General features: G+C 43.7%; 1 protein-coding gene across 1 annotated transcript; it reads left to right on the forward strand.

Annotated features, from left to right (window-relative positions):
* Positions 1 to 1,008: 1,008 nt before the first annotated feature.
* Positions 1,009 to 21,221, forward strand: LOC126997947 (glycine N-acyltransferase-like protein 3). The gene is made up of 5 exons (XM_050859203.1): positions 1,009 to 1,151; positions 1,524 to 1,646; positions 3,160 to 3,300; positions 3,475 to 3,575; positions 17,638 to 21,221. The coding sequence occupies exons 1-5, from the start codon at positions 1,053 to 1,055 to the stop codon at positions 18,101 to 18,103; spliced, it is 930 nt and encodes a 309-aa protein (XP_050715160.1). The 5' UTR covers positions 1,009 to 1,052; the 3' UTR covers positions 18,104 to 21,221.
* The last annotated feature ends 784 nt before the right edge of the window (positions 21,222 to 22,005 follow it).

The following is a 22,005-nucleotide window of genomic DNA, read 5'->3' on the forward strand; positions in this document are numbered from 1 at the left end:
CAATTTTATTCTATAGTCCGGCAAATCTTAAGTGGCGGCGACCCTGTTGCCACGTCTCCAACTCACCTCGCACACCGTACCTCTCACACCCTTCTGTGTGTGTGTGTGTGTGTGTGTGTGTGTGTGTGTGTGTGTGTGTGTGTGTGTGTGTGTGTGTGTTTTTCTCTCTCTCTCTCTCTCTCTCTCTCTCTCGCGGCGTTAAACTCACAAGTGTTCAATGCGTTAAGGACCTGGGAATTAAAATCGCATCAAATCTCAAATTCTCACAGCAATGCATCGATGCAGCAAATAAAGTGAACAGAATGTTGGGCTTCATTAAAAGAAACTTTTTATTCAAGAACAAAGATGTAATACTTCCGCTCTACAATAGTTTAGTCAGACCCCACTTGGAATATGCGGTACAGTTTTGGTCTCCCCACCATGCAAAGGACATTGCTAAATAAACTAGAAGGTGTTCAGCGTCGAGCAACAAAAATGATCCCTTCCTTGCGCAACAAATCCTACGAAGAAAGGCTTTCCACCCTTAACATGTTCTCTCTTGAGAAACGTCGCCTCCGAGGAAAACTGATCGAATGTTTTAAAATACTTAATGGTTTCACGAATGTAGACAGAACAAAACTGTTTATGATCGATGACACTTTGCGAACGAGGAACAATGGCATAAAACTCAAATGTAGACAAGTAAATTCAGACTGTACCAAATTTTTCTTCACCAACGTTGTAGTGCGATAATGGAATAAGCTCCCACCATCAGTGGTCCAGTGTAACACGATTGACTTCTTTGAAAACAAGCTCGACCGTCACTTCCTTGAACTTAGTATTAAGTAGAGTAAAAAAGCAACGTTTTGGAGCCATCTGATTAATGTAAAATCACTTAGGTTTAAGGACAGACCACCAAGTCTGGACATGGGGTCTGTGTGGTCTGATTTTCTATGTAATTCTATATATTCTATGTAATTCTCTCTCTCTCTCTCTCTCTCTCTCTCTCTCTCTCTCTCTCTCTCTCTCTCTCTCTCTCTCTCTCTCTCTCGTGGCGAGCTTCATTCACCTCGATGGCTGGGTCGGGAGAGGCAGGCCTGCGGCCGGTGAGGGAGGAGGAACTGGAGGAGGTAAGGGAGAGGCTGGCCCGGCAACTCCCTCACTCCATTGTTGTAAGTATACTCGTAGGAACCATTGTGTACTGACTGGCTGGTGGTACGTTTTATACACGAGGGTGGAGGCAGGCAGTACACTATTTGTACACTCCCAGGAACCTTGTATAATGGACGGTGGGGATAAGCAATACACCATTATCGCATACACGTACGACCCATGAACACTAGATGTGGGGATAGTTACTAACTCCCACTTCACTACGTTTACTCCCTTACCCATCATATGAATTTTATTAAACTCGTTTCCTCATCGTTTCGGTATATAAAATGTGTAATGTAATTGTGGTTAATAAACCTAATTATGTACTTATCTATCTATCTTCCTATTTACATATCCGTCTTCTTGTGTATCTATCTACCACTGCCCAGGTGCACGGCGCTGTGTCCCTGGCCAAGCGCTATGGCCTCCACACCCTGCGTCCTGCCTCCATCCTAGTGCCGGCCTGCCCTCAGCCTTCCTGCCTCACCGTCATCACCAACCCGACCTCTAGCGTGAGTACTGTCAGCCAAGAAACTATCAGCGAAAGCACTTTAAGAACGATGGAGCAGAATGTGAGCGAAAACTGAGGGAAAGACACACATAGTGGTACAAGGATATGTGTGTCTGATGTACTCGTGTAGATAAAGACTATATTACTTTGTTCGAATAAGGGGAAAAAATAGAAAAAGAAAGCATCCATGTAAGATACGGGCCACTAAGCTTTTCCTGAAGGAAATCGTTGAAAGAATTTATATTTTTAGGCGAGAATCATGAGGTTGTTTCTTTTCATATTACTCCGTGTCCTGGCGGACGGTTAACTTCTTGGATGACTGTGTACCAGACTCCACCCACCCACCGCCCTCCGCCTGGCGTTGTGGCTGCGCAGGGGTCGGCAACTCAAAATGCTACATGAGCCATTCATTTAATGATTCATAGAAAAAAATAATCTTAATGTAAGAAAACAACAAATTATAAGGGATACACCTTCCTGATGCCTTAATATCTTTCCAAAGTCAAACAAAACAACCTAATATAGCCCTGAATAGTGTTACGGTGTATGATGCCCTCGGTTTGGAGAGGTAAATAACTATTTAAGAAGATTTGGGAGCAGCACAAATGTCCTGAAAGAGTCACAGGTTATCGAGCCTGTGATGATGCTCGCTGGACGGCCAGGCAGCCATAGGGGATCAGCAGGTGACTACAATAGGCCTATACAGCTGATGAGGCGGGCGGCACGCTAGGCCTCTTTAGTCTCTGATATCAAGAGGGCGGCAAAGGGGGCAGGGGGCGGGGGAGGTTGCTGGGTATCCCCACATGATGAAGTGGGTGATCCTTGAACCCTGAGCTGTAAGGGGTAGCCTTCTTACGCCATAACGTCCGTATATGTCCAGGTGGTTATGAACGTTGGCGCTGCAAGCTGCAAGTTTTGAGCAAGTTTCCGGGTTGCAAATTGGTCAGGATGAATGGGAAGACGGGTGGTTGGTCTGCAGAAGGAACCTAGGTGTCTGTGGCAGATAAATACATCAGTGTTTTGAAAAAAAAAAAAAAAAAAATTCTTTGGGAGAAAAGCATCCGAGGCTTTTATTTATTTATTATTTTTTTTTTTTAAAGCTGGACAGTGAAACTGAAGGAGCAGTTGCTACTGCAGGGGGTACGCGCGTCTTTCATGCTTCACTGCACAATAACAGTTTCGAGACCATGGACAGCTTATCTTAGTTTTCTACCTTGGTGAAAAGGCTTTTCCTGATTCGAAGGTAGTGGCGCGAGTATTTCAAACCTTATGCCGGTCAGATTATCGAAAACTTTCAACGATTTTTGTTTGTTTTTTCGAATTTTTGACTGGCAATATATTTGACGATTAGGTACTTGGGGTTTCCGGATACCCGGGGCTGTAAGTGCAAGCGACTGCAGGTTGCATATATCGTAACTCGTGGACTATCTGTGCTTAGTGTTACATCCGTAGTGAAAAGGCTATAGGGCTGCTGTATAGGTGGCTGGTTCTCTGTTGGTACGTGTTCTTTGCAGGCCATGCAGACCCTGGTGGTGTTCTGGAATCCTGAGGAGGACACAGCGAGGGACGTGATGGACCAGCTCTCGCGGCTCGCTGTCCTAGACTGGAGTCAACCCGTGCACTTCATAGCAATCCCCACGGCCTTATTGGACTCAGTAAGTTCCTCTGTGTCCATATATAATCTTTGGCATCAGATGGCCTACTTATGAAATTATTCTATTATGGAACACCAAGAGTCCACGACCAAAGCGTGCAACTAAATGACTGAACTGCGACACCATGTTTATCAGCATTCAGTACATTTGGGGATCAATGTGGCTCTTCCGCAGATTGAGGCCGTGGGCAGTGTAGGAAGCCAAAGAGTGAGATACTCCAGGCAATATCCCGTGCATATCTACACGCTACAGACGGCAAGGACACAGGACGAGGGGTGAGTATCGAACACAACAGGCACATGTATGTCATAATTTATTAACACTGTTGATATGACGATGCACGATCTATTGATTTGTCTGCCATTTGTGCCACGGATAGCTGCTACTCAAGTAGGTGCAAGGCGTACTTGTGGTACTGGTTCTAGTCTCGGGTTCCTATGCAAGGTTGTATCTTGGTGCTTCATGACGTACTCCTCCAATACTAACATAGGCCAGATGGATCATCGTGAAATAAAATTTCAAGATTCATTTAATCATACATGCAGCGCCACACGCGGCCACCCGGAGAACTGTCCAAGAGGTACTTTTCATAGTGAACTCTGCTCTTTTTCTATTTCGGGATTCCACAATACAAGTTATTGCTCGGAGCCAAATGCACGCGGGCTCGTATCTACCTCATGAACAGCAACATGAGATGTTTCGTCTCCTGAATATTTCGTTTATGGCTGTATTTCCTGTCTCTAGTATCTAGTATCTCAAGTATAATTAAATTTCATGTTAGATGGGTATGATTTCTTAAAGTGTGGCTATTTCGACTCGTGGTCTTAAAATAGGGGTTTACAAACACGGTGCTGCAAATAGGGGTTTACAAACACGGGGCTGCAACACCAAAACTGTAAAAAGTTGGTAAACAAAGTGTAAAGCGTCCCCGTTGTGCAGACACACACACACTCTCGATCCCTTGTGCGGGCACACACACTCCCTTGTGCCGGCACACACACTCTCTATCCCAATGTCAATATAAGGAATGTAGGGACACGCGCATCGGGGGGAGGGAGTATGAGGGAGGGATGGGAGGTATAGCTGTGACCATGGACATAATTATAACAGGAGGCGCCTTCCCGCGCAGTAGGGGTTTGCAGGTACCGGTACCAGTACCGGTCCTAACGGTACCAGCTAAACGGTACAGCACCGGTACCTGTTTGTTCGGTACCGGTACCAGATTGCTTGGATTTATTTGTTGGATTTATTGATAATTTTTCATGTCCGATTTTTTTTTTTAGGTTGCTAATAAATATTGCTATTGTTATTAGACTATGATCGAGTACATCCAAAATAACTATACATGCTATTTTTTTATCGAAAAAGTAAATATTCACTTCATTCAGAGAGAGAGAGAGAGAGAGAGAGAGAGAGAGAGAGAGAGAGAGAGAGAGAGAGAGAGAGAGAGAGAGAGAGAGAGAGAGAGAGAGAGAGAGAGTGTACAACAGAAGAAACATCCTAATTGAGGGCAGAAATAAATGAGAGGAAAAAGTCCACTGTATGTGTGTGTATGTGTGTGTGTCTGTGACACACACACACATACAGTGGACTTTTTCCTCTCATTTATTTCTGTGTTCACCATTCTTCTTCTTCTCTCTCTCTCTGAATGAAGTGAATATTTACTTTTTCGATAAAAAAAAATAGCATGTATAGTTATTATGGATGTACTCGATCATAGTCTAATAACAATAACAATATTTATTAGCAACCTAAAAAAGAATCGGGCATGAAGAATTATCCAGTAAATCCAATAAATAAATCCAATAATAAAATAATGGAGACGGGAGCTATGATGGAAACGAAAAGCAGGACAAAATGGTGGGAACTTGGGAAGACGGTCAGCGAGGCAGTGACTCAGCACCGAGCACAACATTCAAGGCTTATCGTCTCCACAGGGCCCATACCGCATGGCGACTGGCGAGGCCGCGCTCCGCCGAGCCTCACTAAGATCCAAACGGTACCGGGACTAGTGGTAATGGTCAGTGCCGAGGGATCATCGAGGGAACTGGGTACCGGTACCGGGTGCCGGCTGAATAGATTCTTCTCGGCACCAGGTACCGGTACCAGGTGCCGGTTGAATCGATTCTTCTCGGCACCCGGTACCGGTACCTGGTGCCGAGAAGAATCTATTCAGCCGGCACCCGGTACCGGTACCCAGTTCCGGGAAGACTCATGATCACTCGGCACTGACCATTACCACTAGTCCCGGTACCGTTTGGATCTTAGTGACGCTCGGCGGAGCGCGGCCTCGCCAGTCGCCATGCGGTATGGGCCCTGTGGAGACGATAAGCCTTGAATGTTGTGCTCGGTGCTGAGTCACTGCCTCGCTGACCACCATTTTGTTGTCACTGTACAACAACTGGATTTATTGGATGATTCTTCATTTCCGAATCTTTTTTTAGGATACTAATATATATTGTTATTGTTATTAGACTATGAGTACATCCATAATAACTACGTATACATATGCTATTCTTTTTATCGAAAAAAATATTCACTTCATTCAGGAGAGAGAGAGAGAGAGAGAGAGAGAGAGAGAGAGAGAGAGAGAGAGAGAGAGAGAGAGAGAGAGAGAGAGAGAGAGAGAGAGAGAGAGAGAGAGAGTTTTCTTTACAAAAATTTATTTAGGAATTTTATCAGACGGCATCGATAAAAAAAAAAATTGGGGTACGAGTACTAACGGTACCTGAGTTTTCGGTACCGGTACTACCGTTACTCAAATTAACGGTACCTGCCCATCCCTCTAGTGTTACAGTGTGTGGCCCCTCGGCCTGGCACACAGCGTGCAGGAGACACAGGGGAGTTACTAACCTGCAGTAGTACCTATAGCCTAGCCTAAGGCGCATTGCTACCACATCCTGAGGTGCACTGTGTCGCCCATAGGGGTAAACACAGTGGTGGGAGACACTAGCATAATGGAGGCTGCTGGTGCTGCCATTGTCACAGCAGTGTCTGAGTTGGGTAGCAATGCTATTATGGAAATAATCCCTAATTCTATTCTTAACATAGCTAAGCGTATAGTCAGTGCCAGGGTCCACTGTGTCATCCCGAATGGCACGTCGAGCAAGGCAGTCTGCCTTTTCATTGTGCTGGATGTCCACATGGGAGGGCACCCAGGTGAAGTGGACCGTGGCACCTGCGGCCTCAAGGGCACGGAGGGCAGTCAGGCACTTAATCACAGTCTGTAGGGGAGGAGGACACAAGTTCATGTAATGCAGCCTGGCTATCGACAAACAAGTATACATCTTTGCGGAAAGCTGCTACAGTGTGGAGAGCCTCAAGTATGGCATACAGCTCAGCCCGGGTCGAGGACAGATACCCTGGCAGCCGCCTGGTAACCTCAATGTCACTGTACAACAGAACTGCAGATTTCTATCATATGTAGCCTATCTGGTTATACAGTTCTCAACTCACCTGTGAAATGATGTAGAACCACTACGCTCCCTTTTCGTACAGCCATAAGAACATAAGAACGTAGGAGTCTGGAAGAGGCCGGTAGGCCTGTGCAAGGCAGCTCCTTTGAACCTAAGCTCCCGTGTATCTAACTCCACCTAATATCGCTGTCCATGAATTTATCTAATCTATTTTTGAATGTGACAATTGTATTAGCACTCACCACATGACTGCTAAGCCTTTTCAACTCATCCACCACTCTCCTGAACCATGATGTCCTCCCTGCTATCCTCAAAGAACACCCTCAGTTTGCACCAAGGTGGTGATGCCGTGTGTGGCAGCCTGAACTACGTACTGCCGTGCTATACAAGGCTGTGATCTCTGCAGTATTTTACTTTAAGGACTAGTATTTACTCTATCTCTGTATTCATTCCCATCTAGTGCTTGGGCAATGTTCTCCGTCCCCACATTTTATTGTCTTATTGTCCAGGGGGAGGTACCGCCCCCTCCCTTGTTGTGCTTTCCTTCCTACCATTGTATCTTTTTAGTTTCATGGTGCTACCTGCACATGTATTAATAGTTGTATAATCACACTCTGTCCTGCCTGGGGGTTGGGATGGAATGCTCCTCCCTTCTCCCTTGTTGTTTACCTGCAACAATAAACTATCAATCAATCAATCAGTAAACCAATTTTTGCCTATCGCTGTTGAATCTGAATTTATCCAGTTTAAACCCATTACTTCGTGTCCTACCCGGTTCTCTTACCAACAAAACCTTATGAATATCCCTCTTATTAAAGCCCTTCATCCATTTATAAACCTCGATCATGTCTCCACGCACCCTTCGCCTTTCTAGAGAATGCAAGTTTAACTGTTTGAGTCTTTCCTCGTATGGCAAGTTTCTCAACCCCTGAATCATCTTAATCCTCCTCCTCTGCACCGATTCTAACATTTTGATATCCATTCTATAGTAAGGTGACCAGAGCTGAACCGCATAGTCAAGATGAGGTCTAACTAATGCTAAATATAGTTTGAGGAAGACTTCGGCGCTTCTGTTGCTTACGCTCCTTGAAATAAATCCCAGTACCCTATTTGTTCGATTTCTAGCTTGAATGCATAGTGCCCTTGGACATAGATTTACATACAAAATCAGACCACACAGACCCCATGGTCCAGACTAGGTGGTCTGTCCTTAAACCTAAGTCATTTTACATTAATCAGAAGGCTCCAAAACGTTGCATTTCTACTCTAGTTGATATTAAGTTGAAGGAAGTGACGGTCGAGCTTTTTTTTTGAAGGAGTCAATCGTGTTACACTGGACCACTGATGGTGGGAGCTTATTCCATTCTCGCACTACAACGTTGGTGAAGAAAAATTTGGTGCAGTCTGAATTTACTTGTCTACATCTGAGTTTTACGCCATTGTTCCTCGTGCGCAAAGTGTCATCGATCATAAACAATGTTGATCTGTCTACATTCGTGAAACCATTAAGTATTTTAAAACATTCGATCAGTTTTCCTCGGAGGCGACGTTTCTCAAGAGAGAACATGTTAAGGGTGGAAAGCCTTTCTTCGTAGGATTTGTTGCGCAAGGATGGGATCATTTTCGTTACCCGACGCTGAACACCTTCTAATTTAGCAATATCCTTTGCATGGTGGGGAGATCAAAACTGTATCGCATATTCCAAGTGCGGTCTGACTAAACTACTGTAGAGCGGGAGTATTACATCTTTATTCTTGAATAAAAAGTTTCTTTTAATGAAGCCCAACATTCTGTTCGCTTTATTTGCTGCATCGATGCATTGCTGTGAGAATTTGAGGTTTGACGCGATTTTGACCCCCAAGTCCTTGACGCATTGAACGCTTTTGAGTTTAACGCCGCGCATTTCGTAATCGAACTTCTTATTCCTCGTTCCAACTTGAAGGACCTGGCACTTGCTTACGTTAAAGGGCATCTCCCATCTATCCGACGAAGCTGAAATTTTGTGCAAATCCTCTTGAAGGCTTTGCCTGTCTTCGTCAGTGAGAACCGAGTTACCGATCTTTGTGTCGTCTGGAAATTTACTAATGCGATTATTGAGTCCAACATCCACGTCGTTGATGTAAATAATGAAGAGCACTGGGCCAAGAACCGAGCCCTGAGGGACGTCACTAGTGACCGGCGCCCACTCTGAGTTAAATCCGTCAATCACAACTCTTTGTTGTCTGTTGCTCAACCAATTCGCGATCCATTGGTTTACTTGACCGTCAATACCTATTTGTTTTAATTTGTAAAGTAATTTATGATGTGGGACTTTATCAAACGCTTTCTGGAAATCAAGATAGACTACGTCCAGTGATTTGGTTACGTCATAAACAGTGAAGAGGTCGTTATAAAAGGTTAATAGATTTGATAGGCAGGATCTTTTGTTTCGGAAGCCATGTTGTGAGTCCCCAATTAATGAGTGGCTTTCAAGGTAACTCACAATTTTGTCTCTAATTATGCCCTCAAGTAGCTTACCTGCAACCGAAGTTAGACTAATGGGCCTGTAATTACCTGGTACTTTTTTGTCTCCTTTCTTAAAAATCGGTGTCACGTTAGCCTTTTTCCAATCCGAAGGGACGATGCCTTGTCGCAAGGACATATTGAATACGGTTGTGAGGGAGGAGAGTATTTCGCTCTTTGTTTCTTTCACCAGAGTTGGATATACTTTGTCAGGTCCAGGACTTTTATTTGTTTTAAGTGATTTGAGGGCTTTAAGACTTCATCGGGTTTTATTTCAAAGTTAGACAATGCATGCTCAGGATTTACATTAGTACTGGTGTTGGTGGTAGTGGTTGGAGGACTGTAAGTATTAAACACCGAGGAAAAGTAATTGTTTAATAGGTTTGCAACGTGTTGGCTGTTAGTCACTAGTGCACCGTCGCTGTTTGTTAAGGGTTCAATTCCACTTCTGATCGCCTTTCTGTTGTTTATGTAACTGAAGAAGGATTTCGGATTATTTTTACAGTTGGCTGCAATATTTTCTTCATATCTACGCTTTGCCTGACGCACTAATCTGTTTACTCGTCGCCTAGCATCATTATAGAGTCTAATGTTTTCGGGCGTGCTTTGTTCTTTCTTTAACCTGTAAAACAATTTTCTCTCCTTGACTGAGTGTTTAATTTCGCTATTAAACCAAGGTGGGCTTTTATTAGTGTTAATTCGCTTCTCGCACAAGGGGACAAATGTGTCCTGCTGAGTAAGTGATTTTTAAAGCTTAGCCAGGCGTCCTCTACATTGCCGTCATCTGATAGTTACATATCTATTAGTTTTCGTCGGATTTCTACGAAGTTAGCTCTTTTGAAATTGGGCACCTTTACTTTATTTTCAGTCACCGATGTTTGAGCTCTAATGTCAACGCGCACTAGTTTATGATCGCAGGAACCGAGGTGTTCTCCTACCGTGACATTACTGACTAGGTTATCTTGGGTCGTTATAACAAGGTCAAGTATGTTATTTTGTCGAGTTGATTCAGAAACCATTTGGCTTAGATAATTTTCCTCTAAAAATTCGATCATTCTATGGGACTCACCTTCTGTACCCGACAGTGTCGCCCAGTCTATATGGGGGAGGTTAAACTCTCCTAATATCAGTGAGTCGCTGTTAGTGAGTGACTGCCTTAAGACGCTGTACATTTAAAGATCGGCTTCGAGTGACTGCCCCGGAGGCCTGCAAGTGAGATATATTTAAATTGACTTTTGCTATGTTTACTCGCACGCACAAATGTTCAACGTTACTGTTTCTTGGTGTTTTGTCAGTGGGTTGCAAATAGCTTTTGACAAAAAGGGCGACACCACCACCTCTACGGTTTACACGATCCTTGTTAAAGAGTCTGTAGCCATCTATGTTGTATTCGGAACTTAAATCAATATTTGTGGTGTCGATAAATGTTTCGGTTATAGCAATTACGTCAAAGTTTTCTGTCAGAGCAAGACATCGCAGTTCATCAAACTTGTTTCTTAGGCTAAGCGCATTGAAACTAAGGACTCTTAGGTTATCTTCAGGCTTGGTAATAGAGGTGGTGGTACTGGCGGGTTCAGTGTTACGAGTTTGTTGCGGTGTATGGTGTCTATTTACACGGGTGGGATGGAAGGCCGTGGCTGAGATCAGAGCTCACTAAGACCCCTAAATCCCTCTCGCACCCAGACCTGCTTATTAGAGTGTCATGTAAGCAATAGTTAAGTGAGAGGTTGTTCCTACCTACACTCAGAAAAGGCAGGCATTGTATGCACTTTCAATGCGTCCACTGGATCAGCTGATAGATGTTTTGAGTCTAAGGGGGAAGGGGAGACAGCGGACCAATAGCGCGTTGGCTTCGCGTTCGTGACGTCATGGCGGCTCCTCCCATAATACTTGTGACGTATAATGGGGTAGCGATGACAGAAAATGGATGAAGTAATGCTTGAGCAGAGACTACAGTAAAATGTCAACTTTTAACGTTTATTTAGTTCTTACATCAAATTTTTGTTACAGGTTGATTTTTTTTCAATGAGAAGACTTGGTAATAGTTTAATTTTCATGACGATCAACAATCGATCGATTTAACAATTCGTTTATGAAAAGTTAGATTGGAAAACTAGTTTAACGATAGACTTATATGGTTTCTTTGCTCTTCACATGGGTTTCATAATTCAGTAAACATGAGGATAAGGTAAGACATCTACTACTACAACAATTATTATCATAAAACTCTTTGGGCCCACTCATTTATTACAACCATAGGCGGCGGGGGAGGGTGGCTTTTAGGGCTTGAGCCCCAGATCTTTCATCAAAAGCCCCAGATCTTTTTTAAGATTTTAAGGTGTTAAGATTTTTTCTTCTTCTTAATTCATTATACAGTAACTTGATTCTAGTGTAGGATGTATCATAAATTAATTTTGTCATTATACCGAAGTCCCTTAAGTCCCCAGAAGTCACTATCGATGGGGTTGTTTTATTTATTTTTTTCCCAGGGGAGCATACACCCGGACCACTCCCCTTTGTCAGAAATTGTTTAAGTCAAAGATGTCTACATGTCTGGCATCGCACCTGATTACATAATAGGATACTATATGATGTTTCAACAGACAGGCTATATGAGTTACATCACTGTCATCGTAAATCTGTAATTTTGCATATATATATATATATATATATATATATATATATATATATATATATATATATATATATATATATATATATATATATATATATATATGCACAAGTGTTGGGCATAGCGTCGATGTGGAAAAGTATCGCGATGGCGAGCGGATACGACCGCAACACCACACACGACCGTGACTTCAGAGCGACTGAGCTCTCAGCTCAGTGTACCCCAGAATACGTCATGCGCGGGAAGGGACGGTTTTATTTAAAAGAGTGTCCCGACATGTTACTATATAGACATTGCTCTATCCCTTGAGCGGGCAAAGACATTCTCCCTTCTGCGGGCACACACACACTCCCGTATGCTGGCAAACACACTCTCCCTTTTACAGGCATAAACACTCTCTTTAATTTATGAAGTATAAATTGTATTATACATGTGAAACAGACAAACATTTTCAATCATTGAACCTAAGAACTAGTGCTGATAGGAACTAGTTATTATCATAAGGAAATACCATGTGATTAGCTGCTACCATTAACTAAAATACTAATTTTTAAACAATCGAGGTTGTGGATTTTGAATGCCCATATTGAGTGGGAATTGAATGTGAAAAAGAATGCAAAATAATTTTGAATGGCGAAGAAATGGAGGAGGTTAATGAGTTTAAGTACCTTGGATCAGTTATCTGTAAGCATGGTGGTACAGAAAGAGACAAGAGAAAGGGCATTGCAAGGAAGAAAGGTGGTAGGGTCTTTGGGACGTATCATGAATGGCAGAAGTGTGAGCAAGGAGGTAAGGAGGGATTTGAGAAATACAGTAATAGTACCAACCCTCACACAAGGCAAGTATAGAGAAGGTATCGTCATACAGGCGGGAGGAAATCACTCGTTGGCAACTTCTATTGCCTTCACGCTTGGCCCCGCCCCATCCTCGTTGTCTGCCCAAACCGACGACTTCACACACCTCACTCCCACCCTGTTTCCTGACCCCAACATTCATTTATACGAAAAACTGAGACCACCATCATCTTCCTGAGAAAATTCTGCATCACTCTAGCATAAAATTGTAACAATAGTGTAAAATTACACATACGAATATCAGATTTAATTGAAGTAGGGAATACATATTTTCTTGCACTTATTTCCATTCAACTCCTTAGTACTCAGCTGGTTTTCGTCGCATCACTTTTTTAAGCACAGATCCTAAATCTGCATGCTTTTCTGCTTCTGATGGTGTAGGGTACGTCCCGAGGTAGAAATATACATAGGGTCAAAATCGCCTCCGAACATAAGCCGCGCCGTGACGGCGTTCATTCACATCGGCTTTTGTTTATTAAAGTCAGACTCGCCGCTCACCTCAAGCCGTGGCCTTGGGGCTGTGCGTGAGCGGCGAGTCTGACTTGAGCAAACAAATGCCGATGCGCATGAACGCTGTCACGGCCCGGCTTATGTTCAGAGGCGATTTTGACCCTATGCATATTTTTACCTCGGGACGTACCACATATCATCAGAAGCAGAAAAACATGCAGATTTAGGGTCTGTGCTTAAAAAAAGTGATGCGACGAAAACTAGATGAGTACTAAGGAGTTGAAGGGAAATAAGTGCAAGAAAATGTTTACTGCATGGTTCACTTAACTCTGATTTTCGTGTGTAATTTTACATTATGGTTACAATTTTATTCTATAGTCCGGCAAATCTTAAGTGGCGGCTTCGACGTAGACAGCCCGCTAGACCCTGTTGCCACGTCTCCAACTCACCTCGCACACCGTACCTCTCACACCCTTCTCTGTGTGTGTGTGTGTGTGTGTGTGTGTGTGTGTGTGTGTGTGTGTGTGTGTGTGTGTGTGTCTTTCTCTCTCTCTCTCTCTCTCTCTCTCTCTCTCTCTCTCTCTCTCTCTCTCTCTCTCTCTCTCTCTCTCTCTCTCTCTCTCTCTCTCTCTCTCTCTCGCGGCGTTAAACTCACAAGTGTTCAATGCGTTAAGGACCTGGGGATTAAAATCGCATCAAACTTCAAATTCTCACATCAATGCATCGATGCAGCAAATAAAGCGAACAGAATGTTGGCCTTCATTAAAAGAAACTTTTTATTAAAAAATAAAGATGTAATACTTCCGCTCTACAATTGTTTAGTCAGACCCCACTTGGAATATGCGGTACAGTTTTGGTCTCCCCACCATGCAAAGGACATTGCTAAACTATAAGGTGTTCAGCGTCGAGCAACAAAAATGATCCCTTCCTTGCGCAACAAATCCTACGAAGAAAGGCTTTCCACCCTTAACATGTTCTCTCTTGAGAAACGTCGCCTCCGAGGAAAACTGATCGAATGTTTTAAAATACTTAATGGTTTCACGAATGTAGACAGAACAAAATTGTTTATGATCGATGACACTTTGCGAACGAGGAACAATGGCACAAAACTCAAATGTAGACAAGTAAACTCAGACTGCACCAAATTTTTCTTCACCAACGTTGTAGTGCGAGAATAGAATAAGCTCCCACCATCAGTGGTCCAGTGTAACACGATTGACTCCTTTAAATACAAGCTCGACCGTCACTTCCTTGAACTTAATATTAACTAGAGTAGAAAAGCAACGTTTTGGAGCCATCTGATTAATGTAAAATCACTTAGGTTTAAGGACAGACCACCTAGCCTGGACCATGGGGTCTGTGTGGTCTGATTTTCTATGTAAATCTCTCTCTCTCTCTCTCTCTCTCTCTCTCTCTCTCTCTCTCTCTCTCTCTCTCTGTGTGTGTGTGTGTGTGTGTGTGTGTGTGTGTGTGTGTGTGTGTGCGAGAAAAGTGGGGGTGTACTCTCATTCGGGGAGTATGGTGCACGACAATGCATAATAATAATAATAATAATAATAATAATAATAATAATAATAATAATAATAATAATAATAATAATAATAATAATAGAAATAATAATAATAATAATAATAATAATAATAATAATAATAATAATAATAATAATAATAATAATAATAATAATAATAAACCTCTTTAAAAAAAATCGCACCAAGACTCTTTACCCCTTGGGTGGTGTGGAAATAAGGTCAAAGTGTAATATTTTAATGTTCTTAGCGACCACTCCTTCCCCACTCCCTGACCATCCCCAGCGGAACCTCACCATTCACCTGCATATGACTTACATCAGAATTTGCTTGACGGTCCTGGCATTCCACATATAGGTACAGTCTCCATATTTTATCATAATTATGCCATATGGGTGACATTGTATGGCAGATGGCAGACACACACTAAAAAATGGCAGAAATGCGATAATTAAAGCAGGCAGAGCAACTGGGAACTGCGGTGTGTTGGGTTGACTTGAGCTGACAACGCCGCGGTGGCAACGCTGCCAAGTGTTGTACAAATTTCTTTGTATTCAGTCACAGATAGAGAATCAATCATAAAAACCATATTTGTTTTTATACTAGAGTGAGAAAGAGACACGGGGAGAGAGAGAGAGAGAAGGGTGTGAGAGGCACGGTACGCGAGGTCAGTTGGAGACATAGCACCAGTGTCTAGGGGGCTGTCTACGTCAGAGCCGCCACTTAAGATTTGCCGGACTATAGTGTGATGTAGAATTTTCTCAGGAAGATGATGGTGGTCTCAGTTTTTCGTAAAAATGAATGTTGGGGTCAGGAAACAGGGTGGGAGTGAGGTGTGTGAAGTCGTCGGTTTGGGCAGACAACGAGGATGGGGCGGGGCTTAGTTAGGCTCGAGGAAGGGGCGGAGCTTATCGAGACGCCAGCCAATCATCGTCCAGGATGAGATGCCGTGAACATTTCTGTTTATATTTTTTAATCACCGACAATTGCTTCATAGGATATATAACAAAAAATCCACACCTTATTTTATTTTCTTGAAGTAGTTTATAATATAAAAAAACATCCGAGAGGTCCTAATAAAAAATCTCATTTCAAAATTTGGTTCTTCACGTTCTATGAGTGACGATACCTCTCTATACTTGCCTTGCCCTCACATATGCAAGCGAAACATGGGCCTGGAATGAGTCAGAGGTCTAGAGTGCAGGCAGTGGAAATGAGGAGTGCATGTGGTGTGAGTAGAATGGATGGAATGAGTAATGAAAGTGTGTATAAGCATTTTGGAATGTGTCACGTGGGTGAAGGGAAGAAGTGTGGATTGGTGGAAGAAGTGAAGCGACAGACTTTAAAGTGGTTTGGTCACATGGAGCAAATGGAGGAGGGTAAGATGACCAGGAGGGTGTATGTGAGTGAGATAGAGGGAGAGAATGTTAGAGGACGACCTCCAGTGAAATGGAGGGATAGGGTGCAAGAGTACGTTAAGGAGAGGGGGGAAAGATCGTTGAGAAACTTTGAGCAGGCAAGGAGGGAGTGTATGAATATAAAGAGATGGAAACTCTTCTGCCGTGGCTATCCCCTGGTGGGAGCTCCTAGGAGCAGGCGTCGATGGGATGATAAACCATTGCGACAATAAACTAGTGTTGCGTACAGTTAGTTGCAGCTGGTAATTGGTAATGGTGATAGTTAAGTTAATGTGTGTGTTTGCATAAGAAAAAAATACAAAAACATATCTACAGGAAATTTTCCAATAACTGAATTTGAGCCATCATTTACAGTTTATAACTATTTACTCACGGTTAAGTGACTGTGTGTGACTAGCATCCCAAACGTGAAAAAAAAAGATAAAGTAGAACTAAAGAAAGTATTGTGTTCGAGTGACTGTGAGCTAGTCCTGGTTGTTAAAGCTTGTAACAAGTTGTTAGTAACTAGTAACTTACTCACAAGGAAGTCCCTGTTTGTGACTAGCATAAAAAAATACCAAGATGTAACTAAAGTAGACATTTAAAAAAAAAATAGGAGTGACTGTGAGCAAGTGCTATCATGAACTATTCACTCGTAGCTAATGTTACTAGTTACTTATAGTCACTGTGTGTAGCTAGTATGAAAAACATATGATGATTTAGTGAGATGGTTGGGTTTGTTTCTTTGCTACCAACAAGTTCATCCTCGGTACCAGTGCTGGGCACTTGCGGTACTTTTTGCGGTACTGCGGTACTATCGCACTACCAAACCGGTACCGCAGTACCGCAGAGGATTGCTGAAAGTACCGGAGTACCGGTACCGCGTTCAAATTTCCTGCGGTACTTTTCGCGGTACCGGCAAACACTTTAAAGAAAAATAGTGATGATAATAATTAATGAATAAATAAATATGTAAATAAAAATAAACAATACCACTGTTTGTGGGGGCCGGGGGGGGGGGGGGCACCTTACCCACCAGACAGACAAATCTTGCTCCTAGGAAATAATCTATTAAATAATTACCTGTATATATTATTGTTATCTACAACATTATTATGTTACTTATTCCGGGCACATCTTTCCTACTGGATAGTTTCCACCAAATTTTATGTGGCGTTTATTTATTTATTTATTTTACATATAGGTGTTTTTGGTAATTGGTGTCGCAGAGCTATTTTTTTTCTCTCTTTTTAAGTTTTTAGCTGCTTTAGAAAACAGGTACCGCAGTACCGCGGAACGTACCAGGGGGGGGCGGGAAAAGTACCAGAGTACCGCGGAACGCAACCCCAAACTTTTGGTACCGCGCCCACCACTGCTCGGTACAGTCTTCGAAAGCCGAAACCGAAGTATTTTGAGAAACCAGTCACGTACCCCCAAAATTCCTCTTCCGTACCCCTGGGGGTACGCGTACCCCAGGTTGAAAACCCATGTGATAGCCAATACGGTATGTTTCATTTGTCACTTGCAATACCTAATACTGGCTCTGACTTCTTGCTACAGGTTGCCCCCTGAGTACGTCATGGCCAGCCTCAAGGGGTCGGATGCAACTACAGTCTGGACACGGTGGTCATTGAACGCCTTCGACTCCCTGGCAAGCACCAAACACATCATCACCTCCTTCCCTTCCGTCGGCGTTTACAAGCGTGAACCCTCGGAGCCCCATCAGACCAAACAGTCCACAAACAACCCCGGCTCACTGGAAGAAGGGGCAGAGAGGACGCTGGTGTCGTGGACCCTCTTATTCAAGCTTGGGTGGATAGGTCACACTTTCACGCTACCACAACACCGTCGCCGAGGCCTGGCCCGCGCTGCCACCCAGGCCCTGGCACGGCAGCTACAGTTTGAGGGGCTCCTGCCTTACGTGTTGTTATGGGTCGGTAATGACAAATCCATCAAACTACACGAAGGTCTAGGGTTCCGCCGGCAATGTGAAGTACACGTTTTGCTGGCAGAGCCTGACCAGTAGGATAAGAGGAAGGACTTCGCTACAATATTCAAGTAGTAATTAACGGATAAATTTGTTATGGATACGCACTACTGTAAATTAACGTTTAACTAAAACGAGTATAACTATACAACAGGTGGACTTATACTAATTATATAACAATGCCAAGTTTGACATTGTTGAATTCTGAGTTTATATGTACCTACTTATATGCACGTGTGTGTGTGTGTGTGTGTGTGTGTGTGTGTGTGTGTGTGTGTGTGTGTGTGTGTGTGTGTGTGTGTGTGTGTGTGTGTGTGTGTGTGTGTGTGTGTGTGTGTTTACCTAGTTGTAGTTTTACAGGGCCTGGGCTTACCATAAATTCCCCCAGGGAGGACTCCCTTTCTGGATGCCGACTTGAGAGGTGTCATGATAACTCCTCGAACCTCCTCCTTATCAATTTCTGCAACATTCACGGTCTCCGTTCTGATTTTCATTCTGTGGAACACCATCTCTCCTCCTCTAAACCTCACCTTCTCTTCCTCACCGAAACACAGGTTTCTGAGGCTACTGACAGCAACCTCTACTCTGTTCCCTCCTACTATCTCTATCCTAAATTTCAATCCAAAGCTGGATGTTGCGCCTACGTGCGCAACGACATCACTTGCTCTCGTGCCCACGACCTTGACTCTTCTGAATTTTCCACCATCTGGCTAAGACTTCATTGTCATTCTATTGCTAAATACATCTGTGCTGTTTATCTCTCACCTAACTCTACTATGTAAAACTCTTTGACTATTTGAACGCTAAAGTGGAGCGCATCTTGACCCACTCTCCCTTCGCTGAAATCTCCATCTTGGGAGATTTCAATGTTCACCACCAGCTTTGGCTTTCATCCTCTTTCACTGACCAGCCTGGTGAACAAGACTACAACTTTGCTCTCCTCAACGACTTAGAGCAGTTGGTTCAGCACCCTATTCGTATTCCCGACCGTCTTGGAGACAGGCCCAACATTCTAGACCTCTTCCTTACCTCTAATCCTTCTGCTTACTCTGTCAAACTGTTCTCTCCGTTGGGCTCCTCCGATCATAACCTTATTTCTGTATCCTGTCCTATCGCTCCTGTACATCCTCTGGACCCACCAAGGAGGCGATGCTTCTGGCATTTTGCTTCAGCTCGGTGGGACGACCTGAGGATGTACTTTACCGATTTCCCGTGGAATGATTACTGCTTCCAGGAGAGAGACCCCTCTGTGTGTGCTCTGCGCATCACAGAGGTGATTGTCTGTGGAATGGAGGCATACATTCCACGTACTTTCTCTACTCCTCATGCTAAAAAGCCTTGGTTTAATCACGCTTGTTCTCGTGCTATCAAAGATAGAGAGGCAGCTCACAAGAGGTTCCAGAGCCTTCGAACTCCCACTAACTTTGATCTATACATTTCTGCCCGGAATCGTGCCAAATCTATTCTCCGACTTACCAAAACTTCTTTATATAAATATGTGGTGCCCCGAGGGCTGCGACACCACTCGTGTCATCATCATCTTCACCGGCAATATTTTCCGATGACAACAGCGGTATCGACCGCTAAAACACAACACGGACTCCAAGACATGATTGTCCCCACACACACTGTTCATTTACCAACCTATACACAATTGCAATTGCCCATTAACGCACCCGCTTATCTCTCTAGGCCAAAACACAATCAACCGCGGCCAAAACACGATCAACCGCGGAACAAAATGTTATGAAAACAAAGCTGCGTCACCGCGTGACAGCTACACTAGGATTAAAATCGACCTTATTACACATGTCGGTTAGGTAGATTATTGTATGAGCTCGGTGTGAGTTTGATGTATGACTCACACGCCTGACGTATTACCCTCGCGATGTCTGTATGTATGTCATGCCTATATAAGAAGCATTTTTTCAGGCTTGACCTCAGATCAACCAGCACTCTGTTCGTTGCTGGACACTCAGTTGTCCTTCCCTAGACAACATGGGTAGAACATTCATCTTTGCTACTGTGAGTATGGAGTAATGTGGTACCATAGAGGAAAGCGTATCTAACATATCTATTGTGTTCTATTATCTTAGTTTTACTTAGGATTATATTTCTATGATACTTTATTGTGTGAGTTTTTACTCAATATTATACCAGTGTTAACGTCAGTAACCAATAGTGAAAGAAAACCTGAAGACTCATTGAGTCTAGTAAGCCAGTCGCTGGTTTAAACAATATTTTTACCCTCTGTAATATTAAGTAGTATTAAGGTAGAATAAAATACATATAAGAAAGGCGACACCGTTTCATCACCCCATTTACGAACTCCTTTAAATACTCCTAAAGTACCAGAATTTTAAGTCAAGTGTCACTAGTACAAACAGTGTGTCGTCTCCCCTGTGTGACCCGGATTACGGGTTACAACATTGGTGTCAGGTGTGGGGTGGTGAAACTTGTGGTGAAACTTGTGGTGAAACTTGTGGTGAAACTTGTGGTAAAACTTGTGGTGAAACTTGCGATTTATATTGGTTTATATTGGTATTGTACTGGTGTATGTCCACATCCGAAAGCGAGGGAGAAGACAGTTATTCTTGGAATTACGGGAATAAGACTTTAGAGTTAAAAATGCCAGACGAAGGCAAGAACCCTCCCCCCACCAAAGGAGATGGAAAATCGATCACCCTTGCCCATGATGATCTTGTCACGCTACTTAGCCGTCATACCTTGAATGATTTAAGTAGAGTGCAGGGACTCTTATATTTTTGTGGTGGAGAAGAAAAAAGTAGCAAAGCACCAAACCTCCCATGCCATAAGCTAGCAAAGAAATGGATAGAGGATATTGATAGCCGGACACAGGCAAATTGGGACACTACCGGAAAGATTGAGTTAGCCAAACAATATGCCCTGGGAGCAGCGCGCGATCATCTCCTCGGTTGTATCACTAGATGTGGACAGGATTGGGAAAAAGTAAAGGAAGACTTCCTACGTGTGTTTCCCACAGTAAGGACCTTTTCGGTCCTCCAGAAAGAATTGGGAGAGGCAAAACGGCGGACAGGAGAAAACATCCGCACCTTCCTCATCCGCCTGGAGACATTGAGAGACGAGTTGATCGCTCTCAAGCCTGACAATGCCAGTTTGCTAACTGAGATAACCGCTTTACGGCTCCGAGGCTTTCCTCCGGCCCTCTTACTCATCCTAACGGAGGAAGAAAAGGGGGACCCACAGAAGGTATTAAAGAAAGGGTATGAGTATATTAAAGCTTATCCAGAGTCGAAGCTATCCGATGCCGATATCGCCAAAGAAATAAAAGTGCTGAACGTCTGTTCCACCCAGGCATCCGGACCCAAACATGTCTCACAAGCCCGTCCTCCACGCCCTCCAGGCCAGTCACGTTACCCGATACCCCAAAGGGGAGGACGGCACGCCACGCCACCTACATGTTATGCTTGTGGGTATGTAGGACACATGGCTCGCGATTGCACATATGGAAGGCAGTATAGGGGTGCCTACCACCCACCAACGGGCTCTCGGTACCCTCAGTACCAGCCCACTCGAAACAGGCGTCAGCCTGTCTCGCCTGCGCTGCCTGGCGCCCGGAGTACCGGGCCGGTCCCCCCCCCTTTAGCTCCTGGGTCAACCATGACCACGAGAACAACAAAAAAAAAACGACCCCAGAGTAGCTGCGGCAGTCCACGGCCCTACCAACGCCCTCACGTTGAGATTGTGCGTAGGCGCTAATGCACAAAAGGAGATGGTTTACGCAATGCTAGACACAGGAGCAGGAGCGTCCCTAATAGAAGAAGATTTATTTAGGAAGGTAGGCGGGAAGATGATAGTTACAGAACCTCTCTCCATACAAGGGGTAGATCGGACTCCAATCCCTAATAAAGGAATAGCCGAAGTAGTAGACTTTGGGCACGGAGAAATTATAGAAAAGT

Source organism: Eriocheir sinensis, chromosome 13 (assembly GCF_024679095.1).
Source record: "Eriocheir sinensis breed Jianghai 21 chromosome 13, ASM2467909v1, whole genome shotgun sequence".
NCBI classification, from domain to species: domain Eukaryota; kingdom Metazoa; phylum Arthropoda; class Malacostraca; order Decapoda; family Varunidae; genus Eriocheir; species Eriocheir sinensis.